This window comes from Sphaeramia orbicularis, chromosome 18 (genome assembly GCF_902148855.1).
Source record: "Sphaeramia orbicularis chromosome 18, fSphaOr1.1, whole genome shotgun sequence".
Classification (NCBI taxonomy): domain Eukaryota; kingdom Metazoa; phylum Chordata; class Actinopteri; order Kurtiformes; family Apogonidae; genus Sphaeramia; species Sphaeramia orbicularis.
In genome coordinates, this window is record NC_043974.1 from 38,641,435 (window position 1) to 38,656,148 (window position 14,714).

The 14,714-nt window shown below is 33.6% G+C and overlaps 1 protein-coding gene across 2 annotated transcripts in view; it reads right to left on the bottom strand.

Annotated features, from left to right (window-relative positions):
• The window catches only part of pnp5a (purine nucleoside phosphorylase 5a), a 30,856-nt gene that overhangs the window by 5,857 nt on the left and 10,285 nt on the right, over positions 1-14,714 (bottom strand). Inside the window, exons 2-3 of one of the 2 annotated variants that reach the window (XM_030162105.1) lie at positions 14,042-14,048; positions 827-876 (exon numbers count right to left, since the gene is read on the bottom strand). In XM_030162105.1, coding sequence (XP_030017965.1) covers positions 827-849 — 23 coding nt within the window. In that variant the 5' untranslated portion in view covers positions 850-876; positions 14,042-14,048. Of the gene's footprint in view, positions 1-826; positions 995-14,041; positions 14,049-14,714 lie in introns of those variants that run through there. The other variant, XM_030162104.1, reaches the window with a different exon arrangement.

Below are 14,714 nucleotides of genomic sequence, written 5' to 3' on the forward strand. Positions count from 1 at the left end.
ATTTTTTTTTGCTTAATTTAAGGTTTGTTTTTTTTGTTTTTTTTTGCTTAATTCAAGATTTATTTTTCTGTACAGCACTTTGGTTCTCTGTGGTTGTTTTAAAGTGCTTTACAAATAAAGTTGGATTTACTTAATTCGAGATTTTTTTTGCTTAATTCAAGATTTTTTTTTTTTTTTTTTGCTTAATTTAAGTTTTTTTTTTGCTTAATTCAATATTTTTTTTGCTTAATTAAATTTTTTTGTTTAATTCAACTTTTTTTGCTCAGTTCAAGTTTTTTTTTTTGTTGCTCAGTTCAAGATTCTTTTTTTTTCTTAATTCAAGATTTATTTTTTCTTAATTCAAGATTTTTTTTTTTTTTTGCTCAATTCCAAAATTTTTTTTGCTTAATTTAAGTTCTTTTTTGTTTTGTTTTGTTTTTTGCTTAATTCAGTTTTTTTTTTTTTTTTTTTTCACTTTGGTCCACTGTGGTTGTTTTAAAGTGCTTTACAAATAAAGTTGGATTGGACTGGATTCACACATACATACATATACATAATAATTGCAGTTTTTCTGACCCATTCATCTTCTCTCAGAATGAATCAGTGTTGATCCAGCTGATCATACTGGTCCTTACTCTAAAACCTGACAAAATCACTAAATATTAGGAATAATTCTGAGACAGTTGTGTTTTAAAAAGTCCTACACTTGGGTTTTAAAGACAGTTAAACTCCATTCAGGAGCACATTCTGCATGTGTGTCTTTGGCCTCTTTCCCAACATTCTTTGGTCTTGAAGGAACCATGTGCTCCACAGACCCAGAGGAGACTTATATAAAAAGTGTACTTACCCGTTATTAGCCTCTGGAAACATCACTGCTGTCTGATGAAGTAAAAAAAATAATAAATTTTGAAGTTCAAGTTCCAAAGTGCTCAGGTTCAAGTTGAAATGAGAGCCCAGACGGTGGTATCTGTTCCTTCTCAGAGGTTGTCTTAGTGCAGTCTTCTTTTCTCTAACTCATGAGTGTTCAGCCACAGGGTCTATTATACACCCTGAACCCCCCCCCCGGCCCCTCCCTGTGCCTGAGATGACGCATGTAAATGAAGCAATGCCATTGGCTGACCGGACACACCTTCAAAACTGCACTGAAAGGGATATGCCCCTCCCCCTCTGTACGCACACAGTGGTTCGTTCATGAGTGGAAGTGGCACTGGACGTCCATACACTGGAATCATAAAGCTATTATTTATCAACATTGTGAAACCAGGTTGTGTACAAATGCAGATGAAGTATGAGCCAAGTTAGGAAACATGCATCACATGACAACAAAGCACATCCGACTGCAGAGATAGATAGATAGATAGATAGATAGATAGATAGATAGATAGATAGATAGATAGATAGATAGATAGATAGATAGATAGATAGATAGATAGATAGATAGATAGATAGATAGATAGATAGATAGATAGATAAAATGAGCATAATATGAACCACACTGGAAAAAATCCAAATCTTCCCAAGTGTATTTTTCTCATTTCTAGTCAAAATATTTCATCACATTTCAAATAAGACGTAATCACCTAAAGAAATCAAGAAGAAATCTCACCAAGACAATTTTCATTTGTTCCATTGGCAGATTTTTTTTTTTTTTTTTTTTGCTTGAATTAAGCAAAAAAAAAAAAAAAAAATCTTTAACAAAAAAATCTTGAATTAAGCAAAAAAAAAAAAAAAAAAAAAAAAAATCTCAAATTAAGCAAAAAAAAAAAAAAAATCTTGAATTAACCAAAAAAAAAAAAAAAAACAATAACCTTGAATTAAGCAAAAAAAAATCTTGAAATAAGCAAAAAAAAAAAAAAAAGTTGAATTAGGCTAGAAAATCTTGAATGAAGCAAAAAAAAAAAAAATCTTGAATTAAGCAAAAAATCTTGAAATAAGCAAAAAAAAAAATCTTGAATTAATAAAAACAAACAAATAAATAAATAAATAAAAAATCTGCCAATTAAGCATGTGAAAATTATCTTGGTAAGATTTCTTGAAGTAAGATTTTCCAGATCTGTTGTCTAAAAATCAGTTCTTATATCTCACTAAAAAGTTACTCTTTAGGTGATTATGTCTTATTTTAAGTGTGATGACATATTTTGACTAGAAATGAGAAAAATACACTTGGTAAGGTTTAGATTTTTGCAGTGAATGAACTGTCAGTTATTCTTTTCTATCAAAAGAATAATAAATAAATAAATAAATAAATAAATAAATAAATAAATAAATAAATAAAAATCTAAATGTGCCTGGAGTGACCTCTTCTCTTAACGCTCTTTGCTCACTGGAGTGTTTGTCTGACACACACACACACACACACACACACACACACACACACACACACACACACACACATACATAAAATGCATTCGTTTAGCGCTGAATTCTTTTGATAAGAGTTTATGTTGGACTACAGCGTGTTCCCATTTCCACCACACACTCATAATCACATGGAACGTCACCTGCACTGAACATCCTGTCATTAACACGCCATAAAAGAGTCTGAAATGAAATAGACACACATAGGAAGCAGGACAATTGTGAAATACCAGCCAACACATACACAGACACCAGCATTTCTTTTCACGTTAAACAGAGGTAACGTGGTTAGAGGACACGCTAGATCACGCTGTATGCCATATTCTAGGGTGACTGATAAAATAAATACATTTATCTTTGGCTTCTCGTCATTGAATTAAAGATAATTAAATCCTAGCAGACAGTTTGACTGCCATATGATCAGCTCTTAACCCATAAAAGACCCAGTGTGCTGCTTTTGTGGCAGTTCCCAAGTATGTCCATAAAAGCTCAAATTAAAGTTATTATATCAAAAACAGAGAAAATTAAGGAAAAAGTGACTTTTTCTGTCAAATCTCTCATTAACTGAACATAAACCCAGTGTGTTCATCCACTGTCATTGATCCAACTCCATTGGTTTTACTGATGAATCAATGTTGTAGAAGATGACAGTGTTTCCACGGTAACTATGGAGCCTCTGAACGTCTGAATGGGTCATATCTGATGACTATGAAAAGATGACAAACTGTATTTTACAACAATTATTTACATGTAATGATAGGATTAGTGGATCAACAGGTATTCAACTTTTTATATCAGTAAATGACTTTAGCTGCCGGTGGATGTTTGGGTCTGTATGGGTTAATAATATTGAGCCTGTTAAAGGTAGGGTAGGCGATCCTGGAAAAACTGTTAGAGCAAGCTACATTTTGAAAATACACAATTCAAAAGTTGACATATATATGTAAGTGTATGTGCATGGGTATGTAAATGTGTGTATACATATATGTGTATGTATGTATATGTAAGTGTATGTATATATGTATATGATGGTATATGTGGTTGTGTATATGTGTATATGTATGCATGTGTACATGTATGTATGTACATGTACACATGTACATACATACAGTATATATATAGAAATATATGTGTATGTATGTAAATATGTGTGTGTGTGTGTGTGTGTGTGTGTGTGTGTATATATACATATACATACTGTTGGTTTAGACAAAGGGGTGAGAGCTAATAAGCTATGCTTCTTCTCACTCCTTTTCGAATATGACTTTTTTTTTTTTTCTTTTTGTGTGTATTGTTATTTTATGCTTCCTTGAATTTTCATCTCTATATTCTGTAGTGCAAAGAAGTCAGTTAGTAGCAATCAGGAAGCTGGTATCATTTCCATATTTGAGATAAATAAATAATAATAAAAAAAGTCCAAACCCATTTCTTCAGACTTCCCCCCAAAGCCACGCCTCCACAGTACCAGAACACACAATGTTTGTTCCTGAGGGTTCATGAGCACTGCACAGCATCCATTTACCCAAGCAGGTCCTATATTTCTGTGATGAAAATAAAGAAAATCAAGTTGAATTTCTACTAAAAGCCAAGTCAGAAAGGTCAAACAAGTGCAAAATCAAGACATAAGAACTTCTAATGATCTATCCAACATTAAAAGTTACAGTCTTCACCAGTGAACAGTAATGGTGAGTGGTCATTTACTAGTCCACTGCATTCTTCAGTCCTGCTCTGGCTCTTATTTCAGGTGCTTTACAGTGCACTACAGTTTATACTTCTTTCTATTCCTTTTCGACCTTGCAAAATTCACACTTGCACGTACTTGAAGATAGATTCTGTTCATTTAAATGTTATTTTGTTTTTGTATTAATCCGCTTTGTTTTGTTTTATTTTGTTTCATTGCATGTTCGAAATAAATAAATAAATAAATAAAAATCCATCTGAAATCCCCCTATTATTTTTCAAAAGTCATACCTGATTTTCAGTGCAGGATGACTTGTCATGTCATCTGAAACAAGTTAGTTAGTTTCAATTTATTTCAAATATGCAAAAAAAAAAAAAAAAAATCTATGGAAGCTGAGGATGGCCATGGTTTAACATATTTTATGGTCGTTATCTTGTGATAATGACTTAAATAATTCATTATCACAAGATAATGAACTTTGTTATCTCGAGATAACTAATTCATTAAGTCATTTTCATGATAACGAATTAATTTATTTCGTTATTTCATAGTAGAAGATGCTAACAGGTCCCACTTCCTCCACATCGCTGCCTTCAACAGCTGTTGCTGACATGTGCTGTACAGAGCACAACACACATTCAACAAGTTCCCAGTAAGTTACAGTAAATACAAGTTCTGTTAGTTTGTTTACTGCGTGTTTAAGGTTCAAGGGGTAACATGTGAGTCTGAACAGATGAGAGTTTGACCAAGTTACCAGCTAACATCTATGCGGGTGCTTCAGCTAATGTAGTGTTAGCTACCTGCTGTTGCTCAAGTAATGTTCATGGACACTTTACTGTAAGAGTAACAACCTAACTTCATGTTAATGTTATCGAGCCGACAGACACCAGTCAGGCTTTTCTACCCTGGCTTATGTAGGCTAGTGTTAATTTAGCAGGATGTGTTGAGTAACGTCTAATCAAATGTTTTTGTTATTCCCTTAACAGTGCTTTGTGTCCTATGTATCATATGTGCGTTATGCTTAGTGGTGCAGTACAGTGCGTTACAGTCATCAGTTCAAAAGCCAATGTGGCTATTAAAAACACTGGAACTATGACAACCCTTCAAACCCATACAATTATGTGTTAAACTATGGCTGTTGTCGGCTTCCGTAGAAATCCAACAGATTGCAAGAAAACATGAAAAACTAATACATACACATGAAAACCAAATATGACTTCATTCACATATTGGAGAAGGAGTGGGAGGAAGTAGAACATATTTACAGGCATCCCACCCCTTCTACGCATGACAGTCTATCTTTTAGCTTCTTATCAGCATCATGTATGACAAATCAGTTTTGTTGGATCTTTTGTAAATAGTTAACCTCACTTATCATTTTCACATACACACATGTATTGACATACCAGAAAAATAAATAAATACATACAGTATATACACTACAAGCAAAAAGTTAGAGATACTTCTTTTTTTTTTTGTAATTTTTTTTGTCATTTTGCCATTTGTAAATAAAACTATGTCTGGTCATTCAAAAAATTTGTTTCACTTCAATTCACACACAAAAAGTAAAAAGTGCTGTGCAAGAATCCCAACTGAAAAAAATAGCCCCAAAATTAAAAATATCCTAAACTTTTTCTTTGTAGTGTACATCTATGAAGGCAACACAAAATGAATACACAATAAAGTAAACAGTTAAATAAAATGAACAACAACTGCAATCAAACAAAACATAACAAAAAAAAAAAAAAAAACTCATAAAAACATAGTAACCCTCTGGTAATACTCAAACTCTGTCTACAGTTTGATACCATGTATGAACCATCTCTTTATAACTCTTTTTAAATTGGCTGATGTTTGGACAGTCTTTGAACTCCACCTTCAGTCTGTTCCAGATTTTATACGGATTTTAACTTGTGTATGGTTTCTGTTGGTGACTTGAACTTCTACCACAGTCCTTTTTTGGTAGGATACCTGTACTTCTACTCAAGTGTGACTACCCAACACTGATCTTCTCTGGCTCCTCTTCACCTTCCTTCTTTCTTCACACTACAACCCCCCCTGGATGGATGCTTATAACATGCATGTGTGCTTCAGACCAACGTTCTGGGTGCTACCTAAACACTGACACTGTCCACAGCGGTGACAAATAAAACACATCACACACTCCTAGCCCTCCTGCTGGTCATGACCCTGGTCAAGGTGCAGTGTCAATAATTGTGAAACCTACAGTACATGTACAGTAGGTCATGAAGACCCAAACATCCACCAACAGCCAAAATCATCCACTGATCTAAACTGTTTAATACCTGTTGATCCACTAATCCTATCAATCCATGGAAATAATTGGTGTAAAATACAGTTTGTCATTTTTTCATGGTCATCAGATATGACCCATTTGGACGTTCAGAGGCTCCATAGTTACTGTGGAAACACTGTCATCTTTTACAACATGGATTCACCAGTAAAACCCATGGAGTTGGATCAATGACAGTGGATGTACACACTGGGTTTATGTTCAGTTAATGACATATTTTGCAGAAAAAAACTATCTTTTTCTTCGGTTTTCTCTGTTTTTGGATGTAATAACCCTCAACTTTAATCTGAGCTTTTATGAACATTTACATCACAGGTGTCAAACATGCGGCCCGTGGGCCAAATCCAGCCCGCCAAATGGTCCAATCTGGCCTGTAGGATGAATTTGTGAAAAGCAAAAATTACACTCAAGATATGAACAGTCAATCCTTTTACTTTAGGAGCCATAAAAAGTCCTACTTTAGTCTCAAGTGGGTCAGATCATTCAAATACTACCATAAAAACCTACAAATAATGAAAATTCCAAATTTTCCCTCTGTTTTAGTGTAAAAAAAGAGTGAAATTACATGAAAATGTGTAAATTTACAAACTAGCCTTTCACAAAAAATGTGAAAAAACTAGAGATTTCCTAAGTGCAATTTTACTAATATTCTGCCAGTTACTAAAATATTTTGTAAATTTGCAGATCCATTATGATCTGTAAGTTGTAATGCACATTTACAAATGATAAGCAGAGGCAAAAAAGAGTTAAAATTGCACACATTTTTCTTAATAGATTTCAGTTTTTTCATGGTTGTTCATGTTATTCATGTTTTTAAAAGGACAGTTTATAGATGTAAATGTTTCCATAATCTAATTTTACTTTTACACTATAAAACACATTGAAATATATGGAGTTGGCGTTATTTATATAGAATCAGAATCAGAATTGCCTTTATTGTCATCTGACAGTACAAAGTATATCAAACGGAACTGAGTTTGATGATTAGGGACATCAGGCCGCTGCTCCTACTAGAGCGCTACCACAAAACCCTTTTCTTCAAAAATTGCAGTGAAGAACAGAAGATAATGCAAAGCACAAATATAAGACATCATACAGTTTTCACACAGTACACGTGGGCACATGCTGGAATTTTTTCATGGATTTGAAAAGGAATTGGGGGACAGCACGAACATTAAGGCAGACAGCAGACGTGAAAAAAATTATGGGGTTAGGGAAAATGCATGTATGTACTGTGTAATAATTGTGGAATGTGTATGCAAAGATAAAGAAAGAGACTCCAGTTATTAATTTACTGGTCCGGCCTGCTTCAGATCATATTGGGAAGATGTGGCCCCTGAACTAAAATGAGTTTGACACCCCTGATCTACATAAGCAGTGAATTAAATATAGGAAAAGACCTGATTTACACTTAAAAATGCAAAATACAGAGGACAATATTAGAGTAAATGGTGACATATCATTCAAGAAAGGTTAAACAGAGGTTTAACCTTCATTTGGGAACTTACATAAAAGCAGCGCTGGGTCTTTACAGGTTAAACCTCTTCATATTTATCAGGTCTCCAGTGACCTAGTTTAAGGCTGAGGCCACATTTGAACCATGTTTTGACTGATGGAGTTCAGGTTGTGTTTCCACTAAATGTTACACCCAGAAACTAATGAAATCAAATGCATTTTTGCTTAAAACTATAATTATATAAAGGTGTCCACTGTCATGTGATTTTTAACAAGCTAATGGGAAACTTTACATTCATTTGGGACGAAGCCAAAACAATGGACCAAAACTAAATTTAACGTTCTCCTTTTACATTTTGACAGAAAATAATTTGTCGAATCATTTGTTTTCTTGTGTTTGTTTTAGCGGCAGAGGTAGAACATTCACAGGTCCCCGGGCACAAAGGTCAAAGTGTCAGCGACTTGGACCACATTATCAAACACCAACAACACTTATGAAGAACCTGAGCTGATGACTTCGAAAGGAATTCATAATAAACAACAATGACGACAACATTTCAAAGTCCAACAATGTCAGGGTCTGTGTTGTGCTGTAGGTTACCCATGTTTTTGTCGCTGCCTTAGTGCGTAATCCTACAAAACAAACCGCAGATAAACTCCCCCCCGGCTTATGTGACCTTACATAATAATTATTACTGCCGGCGCTGTAGCTCTGGTTTACCCATTATTGTTTGGGTTCTACTTTCGTCATACCTCCTGTTCCTTTTTAAGGACAATTATTGACAATGTCTGATAACGCAGTCAATGTCGTTGACCCTCTGACCTTTATGCCCCCATGTCACGCCTTAGTATTGACCAATGAGCGCAGGGTATTCACTGCTGCAGCACAACCGCTGATAATCTGTTTACCTCTGCCTTAGTTTTTTAGCCATAAAATGTTCCTAGATGTGCTAATTAGACATAGATTAAAGCAAAAGGGAGACATTTATCTGGAACTCTTATTGATTAGAATGAAAAGTCTTAGAAAGAGTCTCTTTACACTGTAAAAAAAACAAACAAAAAAAAACCATAAAAAAACCCCAGTATTATTCTGGCAGCTGGGGTGCCTAAAAAATACTGTTAAATAAAAGAAAATAACCATCTCATAAAAATACAGTCATTTTCCATAATTAAAATATAGTTTTTTGCCCTAACTTTACATGAGATTTTATATATTTGTTTTGACTTTTTAATGTTTAATTAAGAATATCTACATGTATTAAAACAATCAAATTACCTATAAATATATAAATATATAGATAAATAATTTTCTGTGAGACTAAGTTGTACAATCCACTGATAAAAACTGTATTTGGACAGTTTGTCAGTGCTTATACATGTTATACATTCACAAAAACACATTTATTCAATATTTTTGTTGTGAAACCTCCCGTAATTACACAAGATATTTGTCAATTAACAAACAAGTCTTGTTAAACTTACAGAACAAACACTTCTTTTACAGTTTATTGTCAGTAATTTTATCTTGTTTTATTATTTTTTTTACAGTATTAAACTTTAAATGAACAGTTTAATCTCATAAATAGAAAATAAATATTTGTGAAATTACGATACATTTGCAAATGTATTTTAACTGTATTTTTCTGTGAAAAAAAAAAATCTTTTTAAAAAATGGAAATTTTATGGTTATTCACAGTTACAGTTTTTTTTTTAATGTTATTTTACATTTGACATGTAAAATCACAGTCTGTTTTTGGAATTTCATTGATTTGATTGATTGATTGATTGATTGATTGACTGATTGATTTTCCTGTATCTTAAAAATACAAGAAAAATCTGTAAAAATTCTGTAAAAATTCTGTTAAATTAGAGATTTTTTTTTACAGTGTAGCTTCATGGTTGTAAATGCATTTAGAAACATTTGCATTATCCTTGCGCCAGAAAAAATAAATATTGATTTGTTGTAAAAGTCAAGAATTCAAATCCTCATACTACAAAAATCAAAATCTTACGGAGTGTATTTTTCTCATTTCTATATTTTGACAAGAAATGAGAAAAAGACACTTGGTAAGATGTGGATTTTTTCCAGTGCAACTGAAGTACTCTAGCAGAGTAAAAAGTTAGTGTGGTTCCAGATTCTTTATTGTCATTCAACACTGGTATGATGAACAAAAGTTCACTCCACAGGATCAAAAGTAAATGAATATTTAAAAACACACACATTTAAAAATAGAGAAAATAGAAAACAGAACACACACACTTTTAACCCCCTTATAAGGCACTCATTAAAATACTCTGAAATACAAAATTTCCATCTTGTTGGTTGCTGTGACAACAGTCTCCCTCCTCTTGCCATTAAACAAGAGCAGCATGTGCTAAAAGGTAAACACAACTGTTATAAGGTCTTAAACTGAAAAAAACCCCCCACTCATATTCACTATTTACAGCTTCAACATATCTATAAAATCCGTCTGAATCACTGTATAGTTATAACATTCTACGCCCTCGGCCAAATATAGTGTAAGATTCTGTTGAAAGTTACTGCCCTATAATTTAGATCAGATTGTCTTTGTATAAAACTAATTCCATACATGTTTAAATTTGAAAGTACTCAGATATTATAAATGCACAAGTCCATTTGACCTTGAAAAAGTGGGTCAAGGTCACTGATTTTCAATATTCTTCTGCTCCATGCCAAAATGCATCCACAGTATAAATATGGTGCAGATATGTCACTGCGTTCTGCAGATAATGTGATTATGTCATTGAATGGACAGACAGACGGATAGACAGACGACAAAATGATTATAATACCAATGGATAAAACATCAAAATGCCCTTTTGACCTCACTGAAGCAAGGGATTGGCTCCATATTTAATGTTTGTGGAAATGACCACTTGCCCAATAAAGGGTTAAAATAGAAAATAGAAAACAATACAGAAAAGTGCAGATAATAATAATAATAATAAAATAATAAAATAATAATAATAATAATAATAATAATAATAATAACTAGAAAAGCAAACCTCCGCTAAGGCAGATCAGCCCCCCCCCATCACCAACTAAATTTAGTCATTTGTTCCTTTGCGTCAGTATCAACATTGCCTGGAATTTTTTATCAAAATCCTTCCATAACTTTTTGAGTTATCTTGCTAACAGACATACAAACAAACTCGAGAAGCACTCTGAGAGCACAGAGCCCCGCCAAGGCAGATCAGTTGTGTGTGTGTGTGTGTGTGTGTCCAATCACCAGTAAAATTTAATCATTTGTTCCTTGTGCCAGTATCAACATTTCCTGAAAATTTCATCCAAATCCATTCACTTTTTTTTTGAATTATCTTGCTGACAGACAAACAAACAAACAAACAAACAAACAAACAAACAAACAAACAAACAAACAGACAAACCCTGATGAAAACATAACCTCCTTGGCGGAGATAATAATAATAATAATAATAATAATAATAATAATAATAACAATAATAATAATAATAATAATAATAATAATAATAATAATAATAATAATAATAATGGGGCGACACGGTGGTGCAGTGGTTAGCACTCGTGCCTCACAGCAAGAAGGTCCTGGGTTCGATTCCAACACCAGTCGACGGGGGGTGGGACCTTTCTGTGTGGAGTTTGCATGTTCTCCCCGTGTCTGCGTGGGTTCTCTCCGGGTACTCCGGCTTCCTCCCACCATCCAAAGACATGCACTAATAGGTTAATTGGTTAATCTAAATTGCCCATAGGTGTGAATGTGAGAGTGATTGTTTGACTCTATATGTTCAGCCCTGCGATGAACTGGCGACTTGTCCAGGGTGTACCCCGCCTTCGCCCCTATGTAGCTGGGATAGGCTCCAAGCGACCCCCGTGACCCTAGTGAGGATAAAGCGGGTTCAGAAAATGAATGAATAATAATAATAATAAAAATAAATCAGCATAGAAGAGGAGGAGAAATGACTGAATGTGAACAGATTATTGCATGTTATATGTAGTATTACACGTTATATTACAGTAATTACACTTTATGTAATAGATTACATATAGCTGAGTGTTGTAGTGAGATAATAATACAGAGGGTGGTCAGGCATGGGATGCGATGTCAGCAGACCTGTAGAAACACTTGGATGAAATCCCACTCTCTGTCATGCATTCCACACATGATCTGACATGTGGGATGTCATTTTCAAAGCTCCCACAGCAAATTCAGCCTGAAACTGTTCACACTGGAAGGAAACGTGAGAAATCATGTGGTTTGGAGGATAATCTTCAAATGTGTAGTTGATATCATTTTATATCACTGGCTTATCTAATAGGCATTTATTATGTGTCTTACTTTGATGTGTAATAAAAGGAACAGCATGAGGTTTGTTTATTTATACTTTTCTGACAGAGTACAGTTTGTACATGATAATTAATGGTCAAGCTAGTAACAACACGGACATTCTGTTCTGCAGGGTTCTGTACTTGGACCCATTATTTTCAGCTTATATGTGCTTCTCTTAGACATATCAGTTAGAAAAATTCCAAACATGTCTCAAAGATATGCTTGAATTCAGCCAAATTTAAGTTATTATATTGGTCTAGTATTGTTTTTTTTCTGGACCAGGATTTCTAAAACACTTTTCACGGATAAAATCATAAAGTGCTTTTACAATAGCAGTGCAGTGCTAGCGTTATTTATTAAGTATTTTTATTGTTGCTCTGATTGTTATTGTTGTTTGTTTGTTATTTATGTTTTTTGATATTGGGTGGAGAGAGAGCCAGGGCATGCTGTGTTTCATTGCCATGGTAACGCATATGACAAACTTGAAACAGTGGGACAGGGCAATTAAAATAACAACATAAAAATACTTCACATTAGAATAATATATAAACACATTTGTTGATTACTGCAATACTGAAAGAAAATCTGTATAATTCTGTTAAAGCTAGTTTTTCCTTTGATTTCCATTGTTTTGTTATTTTCTCCTTATAATACTCTAATAACTCTGTAAAACACCTTGAAATAATGATTCTGGATTGTGATTTAATGATATAAATAAAACTGAACTGTACAGAGAGAGAATTATTAAACATGTGAGTGAGTTTTGTACAGTTGTTTATTGAACAGTAACAGAATTAGTGTCTGTCTCTGCTGTTTTACTAGTGATCAGGTGTCCTTTGCTCATTACTTATTTTATTCTTATTGGCTGGTAACCAGATTTTTTTTTTCATAATTATTTTAAATTATATATTTACATCAACATGCACTTACACATAAGGAACCACACAGGCACAATACAAAAAAAAAATAATTACACAACAACCAAACTGAATAATTGAATTTATTATTATTATTTTATTATTATTATTGTTTTTTTTTTTTTCTATTTATAAAAGTAGGTTGTTCTTGCATGTGCTCATTCTAATACAAAGCAACAAAAACAGAACTGAAGCATTTGTTTTCGAAAGTCTGTGTAAATATCCTTTTATATTCTGGATGTCACTGCAGACACAACCCCGCCGTTAGCCTTTAACCTCTCCAGTCTGTTATTTTGACTCCATAAACTCAACTGTGTAAAATGACCCCATGGAGTTCTGTGCCATATTGTTTTAGGACAAGGAAGCTCTTTATCTGTCTTTATCACAACACCAAGGGTAAATCAATAAGTCTGTGACTGTACACCGTAAATGACTGATTCCTGTCTTGTGTGAAGGCAGTGATGACGGGAAAAAAAAAAAAAAACGCACTTGCTGGAGCTGGAAAAAACACCAGATAAGTGACAGAGTCCCCATCTGTGGAGACTGTCCTCACCGGAACTGTTGCTGTCACTGACTTGTAATGTATGTGGAAATGACCAAAAACAGTCACTTGCCCAATAAAGGGTCAAGGAACTACGCTGTTCTGGGAAATACAGTATTGACATTTAAGTACATGTAAAAAAATAAATAAATAAAAAATATGGTACTGATTCTAAACCTTCAGATAAATTACACATACATGGTTTGAACTTATATCCAGCGTGATAATCATTTCTTATCTTTGATCTAAAACGTGTCTAGAAAGGAGACTGCAACGAACTGTTCACCCTCATGTGCACATGTTGTCACTGGTCATATGAGCCTCTGGATCTGTTCTGGAGCTTTGCACTGATCTGAGGTCAGTGACGGTACTAAAACAGAGGAGAAAATGAACAGCACATGCCTCACTTCTGAACAGACAACTGGAGTTTGAAAAGTCTGAGAATGTTTGTAAAATGACAAAAGTTAAAAAGTCCCTTCAGCTTTGATTAAAGAAGGCATTCACCATGGCATCATTTATGAAACACAATACTTATGCAAGGTCATTATCAATGTTACAACATTTATGTCCATCCAGAGTTGTATTAGTTTTTTTTTGCCAAGATCTATGATGATAGAAGAGTCTTCGGCAGCATGTCCCAGAAGTTCAGTCAGGTTCAGGTCTGTTACGTCCTCATAACAGTAATAAGATATCATACTCATCTGTTTATATTTTTGTTGTACTTTGTATGTTATTGTTTTATTCCTATTGTCTTTCTTTAAGCTAATGCTGTAATGAGGTGACATTAATTTTATAAGTCCCACGGGGTTTCCTGATCTCACCTGCACAATTTGTTTCTTTGTTTGTCCTAATGTTGGATTTGTTGTTGTGCAACATAAATAAATAAATCCACCACCAACGTAGTTTGTTTTGTTATAAATATTGCTTAAAATTAGTTGTAATATCTAAGTGTGGTAACTCTAGATGAGAGTTTTTGGAACAAGTCAAATAATCTTAACATTAACTCTCAATAAGTAAATAAATCTAAAAAGTGATCTTTCAAGATAAATATTCCAAATTCTAGTCAGTTTATTTAAAGCAGTGATATTTTGTATTTTTAAATGGATTTATGCATTTGAAAACATTTCCCTGTGGTCTACAT